General features: G+C 53.0%; 1 protein-coding gene across 1 annotated transcript in view; it reads right to left on the minus strand.

The window, feature by feature from the left end:
• Positions 1 to 2278: 2278 nt before the first annotated feature.
• The window catches only part of LOC103897845 (cytochrome P450 26C1), a 9552-nt gene continuing 2412 nt past the window's right edge, over positions 2279 to 9418 (minus strand). Inside the window, exons 3-7 of the mRNA XM_019471630.1 lie at positions 9221 to 9415; positions 8815 to 9090; positions 6967 to 7122; positions 2928 to 3434; positions 2279 to 2641 (exon numbers count right to left, since the gene is read on the minus strand). Of these exons, the coding sequence (XP_019327175.1) occupies positions 2279 to 2641; positions 2928 to 3434; positions 6967 to 7122; positions 8815 to 9090; positions 9221 to 9415 (1497 nt within the window). The remainder of the gene's footprint in view (positions 2642 to 2927; positions 3435 to 6966; positions 7123 to 8814; positions 9091 to 9220; positions 9416 to 9418) is intronic.

The raw sequence follows: 9418 nt of genomic DNA on the forward strand, positions 1-9418 counted from the left end.
CGCCCTGACCCGGCGCTCTCCCCTTGCCGGGCGCTGACCTGTTTGTGACCTACAACACGGACCGTGACATCTGCGTGAACCCGGCCGGCAACCGCGCCAAGTTCACTGTCTATCAAAATAACGAGATACGGTGGCCTGAGCACCGATAATTGCCACAGGAAGGCTTTATTATCTCCCCAGCTGTGTATTCCTTAGCCATCGGCGAAAAGAATCAAATGGTAAAGAGTGAAAGGGATAATTAAAAACATCTTGGAAGGGGGTCAAGAAATTAACAGCCTAATATGAACAAACTTTGATTACAAGTAACAACTATTACACTTCATTTGTAAATGCTCGTGTTTATCTGCAAACAAAATCAGTTTCAAGGGGGGTTTTTTTAGCTAGATTCATGTTACATTTTTCAGCGGGTGGCTACGGTGCTCATTAGCGTTCAGGGGAATTTTTAAGTGCGCCAGCCCCGGCCCTCCTGCACCCGGTGCTGGGTGCTGCAGGCCCAGCCCTGCCCGCAGCCCTGCCCGCGGTGGGAGCCTGCATTGCCCGTGGGTCACAGCCACGCCAGCAGCTCCTGCTAATTAAAGTTAGTCATTGCCACTTGCAGCCACCACCTACTGATTTCACCTCTGAGAGCCAGAAAGATTCACCTTTCAGGACAAGGTCAGGAGGGGCAGAGGCTCTGGTTCACTACGGGGTCGACCTGCCAACAGCACTTAACTCAGCCCTGCAGTTCAACCTCTTCCAGATTTGACCTGTCACATTTGGGAGCCACATTTCTGCCCCAGGTAGCGTTGTGCTCGCTGCACAGCCCTCTGACAGCTAACGGCAGGGGACGCCCCGCTGCAGTGCCCCAGCACAGACATGCAAGGGGGACTGGCCAGGGCGAGGTCATTTGTAGCCTGGCATTGAAGTAGGACGATGACAGAGATTCAGGGGATGGGGGAGCTCCCCAGAGCCTTTCCAAAAAGACTCTGTCCTTTTGCCACATTTCTGCCCTCGCAGGTCAAGCTGCTGCTGGTTCTTCACACAGAGCACACCACGCCCCCCGGCCCAGGATGCACTGGAGGGACAAGGTGGATGGTTTCCCCCACTGCTTCCACGCAGGACGCGTGACAGTGGGGAGCAGAGGTGAAGCTGAAAGAAGCTTATAAACACATTGCAGTGGAGCAAGGACCTGGGCCCAGCTCTGTTCTCAGTGCACAAGCAACAGGACTCGCTTCATTTTACATGGGAGAGAAGTACCCCGTGTCTCAGCGAGGCAGGCGTCTCAAAAGCCACCTAAAAAGGTGCCCTCAGCACCCAAGGTTTAGCCCCAGGTACCACCCCCTGGATGGACCCACAGAGCTGCTGTCCTGGCACTTTCCCTGGAAAAGCTAGGCTGCGGGAGGTGACACGGTCAGTCTGGCCAGCCAGCCACCATGGGGCCTGTGTCACCTTCCAAATGTGACAGCATCATCAGGAACAGGGGACTTTCTACCACAAATCAGACATATTCAGAAATGTCCGTTTTCCAAATATTTATTCCCCAAAGCCTCCTCCCCTCCTTCAGTCCAATCCCTCGGTCAGGCTGCGGCTGGGGGGTGCATCCTACTGGGACCCTAGAGGGGGGGGCTTCATGGCAGACCCTGAGCAGCAGCATGGTGCTCAGGCACAACATACACAGCTACTACTACTGGGTGAATGAGATGTGTCCTCTTTGTGCCGGCTCTAATGGGAAGTGCAGGAATGAGATTAAATATTTACAATAAAAACCACTTTACACCCTATTATTCTAGCTACAGCTGATGCCATGGATTAGGCAGCCCCGGCTCATGTTTTCCTGCAGAGCCCCCCCATCTTCCCTCTTTTTACATCTAAAAAGCTACAGTGTGCAGGATGTTCATCCTGCCTCTCCTATTACAGACCCACACGAGATAACCCTGGGACAGAAAAGCTCTGGGAGCCTTAGCTGTGGGGCTCGGAGTTTTGCTCCCCATCCCTGGTGGCTGGTGACCTGCATGGAGCAGGGGCTGGCTGAGCCCCCACGGGGGATGCTCCCTGCCAGCAGATTCAGTGGGTTTTGCCCCCGGGTTGGGGCTGAGGCTCACCCCAGTGCTCAGGAGCGGGACTCTGCAGGACCCTTCCCACCGGTTTGCACACCAGGAGGGGAAAAATGAAAAAACCTTTGGGGTTTTTGCTCCACAGTGACCCAGTGCCATACCCAGCCTGGGCCAGCAGAGGCCTGCCCCCGGCAGCCACAGAGGGGCATTGACGCCAGGGCTGAGGGGGGCAGCATACCCCTGGCTCAGGCCTCGCTGCCACGGCTGGGCTGCAAGGGGTGAAAGTAGAGCTGCAGCCCGTCATCGACGGGGTGCACAATGGGCACGGTCTGCATGGCAGGGTAGCCGGGGGTGGCCAGCTCCCAGCGGGCCGTGCTGACCAGCTCGATGGCCAGCAGCTTGAGGATGGCCTGCGCCAGCTCCTTGCCGATGCAGCTCCGTGCCCCGCCACCGAAGGGGATGTAGTGGAAGCGGCCCACAGCCTCTGTCCGGGCGGCACTGAAGCGGTCTGGGTCGAAGCCACCAGGGGGGCTCTGGTAGATGGCGGCCGTCTCATGCGTGTCACGGATGCTGTACATGACGCTCCAGCCTTTGGGGATCTGGTAGCCCTGGTGGCGGGGAAAGAAGAGGGGGGGAGAGGAGCATTACATACCTGTGCAGCCAGCTGTGCTAGTGGAGGGTGAGCAGAGGGTGCCTGGGGACAGCCCCACCACATTGCCCATCTGCTCCACAGCTCCTTTTCTCCCTAGCCCAGCTGGGACCCACGGAGGTTGCTGGGTGCCACCTTCCCCTGAGCTACACTGCCAAGCACCACCACTGTGCCGGACACAGGGTGCTTGCAGGCAGTGGCAGGCAGCAGCTCCCTAGCAGCCCGCTAGCGTGCGAGGCACTTACATCCAGCTCGAAAGTCTGCAGTGCTGTCCTGTAGCCTCCAGAGACAGGGGGCAGCACCCGCAGCACCTCCTTAATCACACAGTCCAGGTAGCGCAGGCGGCTCAGCTTCTCCAGGCTGATGTCTGAGGGGCAGCAACAGCTCTGTCCTGACGGCGCCCGGAGCTGGCGGCCAGCGCAGGGACTGCTCCAGGGGAGGGTGGGCTCCATCGGGGTGTGGGGCTGGGGGGAACCTTCCTCCATTGGGCCCAGGGGCTGGCTCTGGTCCTCGCGAGCATCTTTGGCCGTGGTGGGGAGAAGTGGCTTCTCGCTGTCCCTGCTCTGGGCAGTCAGGGTGTCTGGGCAGGGTCCCACAGGGCAGCGCTCACACTGCTGGTACAGCTCGTGGGACATCAGCTCCTGCCTTATTTTTTCAATCACTGAGGGGTGCTTCAGTAGCAGGAGGATCAGAGAGGTGCTGGCACTAGCCGTGGTGAAAAAAGCAGCAAATATGAGCTCAATCGCTGACTCCTGGGAGAGGAAGGAAGGCGACAAGTTTGAATGCCATTTTAAACTGGTTGTGATTCAGACTGTTCTCACCTTTTGCAGATTTTGTCCCTGTGCAGAGGGCCCTGCCCCCCCCCTGCTCTCCACAAATCTGCACCCACCCTGGATTGGCAGGGACCAAAACAAGACACCCTTGTTCTTCCACTTCTGTACGAATTGGACATCCACTTGCCAAGTGACTGATGCAGAAACACAGCTGAGATGAGTACATATGACCTCCAATCCAGCTCTTCTGAGCTTTCCTCCCAAGATTTACAAATTTTAAAGAAGCATTTTAACATGCATTTTAGCATACTGAGTGAAGTTCATTTCAAGCATCACGCTTTTTACCTTCATCTGCCAATTCTCCATTGCACCCAGCTTTTATCTTTCTGCCCAGCCAGGGGTTATGAGGCTGTGTATTTATGCATAAATCCTAGATGCGCTGGCAGCTAAAACGGGTTGCATTTGATCCAGCTCCAGTTATAATCGACCATTTGCTTATCTGGGAGGGGACTCAAACCAACAGAGTCGAAAGCAGAAAGACGTCCCTGCTATAGCAGGTCAGCCCGGGAGGTGCTGTAGCCAGCAGGGAGCTCTCCCGCAGGGATGCACACACCAGGCAAAGGACTTGCTCGCTTTTCAAGCTTTACAGCCTGAAGCACAGCAATGTTCCTGATAGCTCTGTAGCAGAAGTGTCCATAACAAGTTAGGAGGTTAACCAGCTCAGACGGACCACAGCACAGTCAAATCCGTAATATGTGCCTTGTCCCAGCTCATGGATCCCCATGCAGCCTCCCAGTCTTTCTGGGACTGTCTGCAGGGTCTATATGGCACAGCATGTGCCAGGTTGCTGCGGGCTGTTTGCAGCACCCTGTGATCAACTTTTGGAAATCGTTTTCCGAAAGTTAAGGGTTGCCCGGAGCTGGGTCATGGCATGTCACGTCTCTGATGGCAAACATAATGCTCAAACTTACGGCACCATCTGAAGGTGCCAGCGGCTCTGTAGCACTGGGCTGGGAGCGCAGAGGCCAGAGGCCAGACCCAACAGCCACGGGAGAAGCCTGAGGGAGGAGCACAGGGAGCTGCCACCCTGGGAGGGGCTGGGACCTGGCGGGCACTACCGAGCACTAATCGCTACAGCCCAGGGGCAAAGCGGAGCAAAACCCCCCAGGGAAACAGAGCAGTTTCCTTTCACACAGCTATGTGTCTGGATTGTAAATTGTTCTGACACAACCGGTCTCTGGAGAGGTAAAGCCAAAAACACAGGGAAGGACACCTGAAGCCTGAAGGTACCTGGAGCCAAGTCTGGTAAGGTCAAGGGTGATGTAACAAGGATTACTCTTTGCTACCATCCCCAGCGCCATATATTGGCTGGACTAGAGGCTTTTGCCAAAGTGCAGCTCTCAAGGGCATCTTTCAGCTGAAATAAAACCTCTGAAATAACAGATCCCTGTCGACCCCTATCACACCTCCTGCAAGCGTTAGCAGGAATTTTTACATTCAAAAGGTAGCAGACCCAGATGAAAAGAAATCTCTCCGTTCCACCACTTGCAATTAAAACCCAAGACATTTCAATAACATGCAAGGAATTTAGAGCAGGCTCTGCGATTTGAAATAACAGCCCTTATGACTCCTTGCATCAACCTCTGACAGTGCTGCTACGTAAGTTGTTGACACCAAGCTGCTGACTTTCCCTCCCTGCTTTTACAAGGCCAACACAACTGGTGACTGGGAGGCAGCATCTTCCCACAGCTTCACCAGTATTGTCCCTGTGCTACAGCCGGACTCTCCGTCCTGGGAGGCAGGACTGGCGGCGTTACGGTTCCACCCAGCCAGCCAGTGACAGCACTGTTATATAGGATGGGGTTTTTTTTAATCTTTCCAAGGTTTTAAGTGTTTTAAAACAGTACTTTTGACAAAGTGATATCTTTTTAATGACCTTTACATTTCAAGGGTCCTGCTGAGTTCATGCCAGCAGCGCAAATCACAGTGTATTTAGGAAAATTTCCGGGAAAACCGTCCTTCAAAATCATTTGAACAAAAAGCAAATTAGTAACTAGTGTGTGCCAGTGTTTGGAGTGTCTCTCCAAGTCAGATATATCCACGACTCTGAGACAGCTTTGGACTTTTTATCCAATTATACCATTTCACTGGATGAGAGCTCTACTACTGTTTTATTAGAATGGAGAATATTGCCATAATTGCAAGCATAGGCAGTTCGGTTTGCAAGTCATTTTGTAAATACAGACAAAGTAGAAATTTTCTAACTGTAAAGGTACAGGACAGCATATGAATATACTATCATTTGAATCAGCTGGCCCGAGGTCACTGCCATGTCACTCCATGTTACATTTAATATCCCCTTATTCCATTTGTGGTCAGAGCCAGGGACATGATGAGAGATCATGTAATTATTCATGTGTAATATCCATGTGAATACTAACAGAGATTAATCAATCTTAATCACATTTTGAATCTGGCAATTATTATAATAAAATTACTTTAAGAATATATGCTGGTTCTAATTGTATCTAATAGTTGCTGTAAAGTCTTTCAAATATTTTAGATTTAGAGATTACACTTTTACAAAATATTTATAAAACATGTCTTTAGATAGTTTTCCTTAAATACCTAAATAAACGGTAAAACTATGCATGTTCAATACTTTTAAACTATATTCAAATGCTTTTAAACTATATTCAGCTACTGTACCCATGCAAAACTGCTTCAAAACTTGTTATATAAATGCAGTGTCATCTGTCATTCACTGACACCAAGTGACCTGGAGCTATGAATGATGCAGTATTAATAACAATTTTTCCCCCAAGATCTTTGGCAAAATACTCTTCACATTCAGTTGGTAGTTTTGACTCAGTAAGGACTACCGGGTTCATCCATAAGTCACAGTGATGCATCATGTTGCATCATAGCAATCCACAAGCTAGATGATCTAATTAATGACGAGGTGATAGGGAATGACCCGGAATCCACCATTCCATCCTTGGACCCATTTTGATATATCGTCTCAGAGTTTTCTGGGCTCACAGCCCCGAGGAATACGGTGACATGACCTACACGCTGCACTATGCCAGATGCTGGGGAATGTTTGAGGAGCACCGACTAGCTCTAAATATTTCCAAGATAGTGTCTTGGAGGTTACAGAGTGCACACTGACGTACAGAGCCTTAGCACTGCCACATAACCCTACCAGCATCCTAGGTCAGGCTGAAGCCTGGTGGCCATGAAGAGGAAAGGTAGAAGAGGCATTTATTCCCTCTTTAAATACCAGTTCTCTTCTAATGCAGAGAGACACAATCCTACAAGAGCATATGAGCATGCCGAGTCCAGGCTTTCTTGCTTGCGCTGGAGATGGCGTCCTCAGAGTTGGTAAGAGGAGGGCAGGAGCCAGCGGCTGGTGGTGGATCCCCACACAACCCTTCTCTTGCCCCTCAGCCCAGTTCTCTCAAACAGCCACCGAGTCGGAAGGGACACTGCAAGGGGGGGTTCTCCTTACCTTTAGCTCCTGCATGGTGAATTCTTTGCCATGCTCCTTGGCACTGTTTATTATGAAATCCAGAGCATCACTGTGATCTTCTGGGTTGTTTCTCTGCAGTTTTTCCTGTATAGCCTTCTCCATAAACTCATGTAGCATGTCCCGTGCTTTGATTCCCTGCAGGAGGCAGACACAGTTCAGGAGAGCCTTAAGGAACTGCCCCCCTCTCCAGAGAGACCGGGGGACCCCAAGTGTGGCAATCCTTAATCCCAGGATCTGTAACAGCAAGGACTGTTTAATCTGTTGCCCAGCCCCTGAGCCTTGCAAGAGGCAACAGTTCGGGGGGAACTGCTGCAAATTCTGTTGCCTTGCTGTTGTGAATCAAATACAAGTCCTAAGAAACACTCTGAGAGGAAAAGACAGCAGTAAACCCACGGTACCGAGTCCAGAGGCATCTGCGCTGAACAAACCCATGGTCGTGTCAGGTCCAAAAGAAGCTTGTCAAAAGGGACAAGAAGAGGTAACTTAACAAAACTGAGTCCAAGCAGCGAGGCACATCTGAGACACAAACAAATGAGTGGCTTTATCAGTGTATAGTAGATAAAGACACATTGATCACACCCAGCTCATCTCCAGTTGCGTTGCACTCCTGTGCAGCAAAACATTTAGGTAAGATCTCAGCAAGTCAAGTGATCAGCAATCTCTTTGCAAAGTGGGATGGATGGAGTCACAGAGTGTGTGGCTCTGTATCAAGATGCCTCCTGCAAAAGCCAGAAGGATCAGAGATTTGGGATGCAAAATGGCCATGACCAGATGTTGGGAAGAAGATACAAAGGCTGAGATTTGAGGTGGGAAGGATTGGACAAAGGAAACAGGGCAGGGAGCAAGGGGACCTAAATGCAAGTTGAAGGGGTTGGTCTGGGGCCAGACAGGCTGTGGCTGACCCGAGAGGGCATGGAGGAATAGAATGGGGGGTGAAAGCTCACACTGGTGAGAACCTGCAAAGGGAAACTGGACAGAGAAAACAAGAGCTTTGAACTGGTGGAGAAGAGCAGCAGGGAGGCTGGGGGAGAACTGGGACTGGCTGGGCAAGGTGAGCTGGTGGGGCAAAGCTCAGTGGAAAGAAGAAGTTGGGCAAGACCTGGCTAAAAGGGGCAGGAGACTTGAGCTGTGGTAAGGGTGGAGAACCCAAAGCCAGAGGAGGGAACGCAGACTGAAATGGGAGAGGAAGGGTGGGACACAGGACCGATACCTAGAGCAGGAGTGTGGGGAGACAGGCAGAGAGGGGCAGGGCAGCAGGGAAGAAACTGCGGATTGAAAGAGGCAGAGGAGACTGTCCCTCTGCCATGTTCCCCTCCAGGACCCCTCGCTGTCTCTCTGCTGCTGGGGGACAAGGGACCAAGGACCATAAGAGGTCTCAAGTCTTCGGCCTGCCCTGAGGTGCACAGGGAGTGCTAACCTGAGGTGTGCTGTGCCCACCTGCCTTTGTGCTCATGCCCACAGACCCCTCTGCTGTGGGCTGACATGAGTCCAGGCGGGATGAGATGGGACAGGACCACACATGATGGACTAACCAGAGCCAAGAGAGGCAACATATGGGGTGAGGGAGGAGAGGAGCCCTGTGCTGTACAATGAGCTGGAGCCAGTGCCTGGAGGTGCTGGAAGCCAACCAGGAACAGGTGAGAAGTGCAGAGAGAAGGGGAGACAGCTGGGGTGGGCAAGACACCAGGCCCTCAGACCTGGAACAGTGTGCTGCAGATGTCCTGGCCCATCAGAACTGTCCCTTGGCGGGCCTGGGGACAGGGGTTCTGTGCTGCTGGGGCCTGGGCCTCTGCCCCCAGGCAGAGGGAGCGGGGCAGGCGGCAGTACCTTGCGCAGCCCGCTGAAGGGTATGTTGAGGGGCAGGGAGAAGAGGTTCTCCACCAGCTGTTCAAAAGTTTTGGCCAGGTCCTTGAACTGCTTTTCCTCCAGGTGGAGCCCCAGCAGAATCCGAGCTGCAATGCGGAAAGTTAAGGTTTTAGCGGAGGAATAAACTGCGATGGAGCCCGGCTCCATGCACCAGCCCCGCAGCTCCCAGCTCACAACCTTCTGGATCCGCGGCAGGTAGCTCTCCAGGGCAGCGCGGCTGAACACTCTGGCCAGGATCTAGGAGGAGAAGGGGGGGAACAGAGGCAGGTGGTTAAAGCCGGGGGGTCCCACGTGCCACCGAGGCCCAAGCCTGGGCAGGAGGTGCCGCCTGGGCTGCGTGCTCCGTCAGGGCAGCCATGAGGCTCACCTTGCGGCGCTGGCGATGCAGGTCACCGATGGAGCCGAGTAGGGTGTGGGAGCCCAGGATGATCTGGGTACTCTGGGGCCACTGCGTGCTGACCAGCGTGTGCTCGCCCAGCAGGATCTTGCGGATGTTCTCTGCACCCGTCACCCGTACCACCGGCCGGCCCAGGAGGTGGGTCTTGAAGACGTTTCCATACCTCTC

The sequence above is a fragment of the Aptenodytes forsteri genome, unplaced genomic scaffold, assembly GCF_000699145.1.
Source record: "Aptenodytes forsteri isolate BGI_AS27 unplaced genomic scaffold, ASM69914v1 Scaffold15, whole genome shotgun sequence".
Lineage (NCBI taxonomy): Eukaryota > Metazoa > Chordata > Aves > Sphenisciformes > Spheniscidae > Aptenodytes > Aptenodytes forsteri.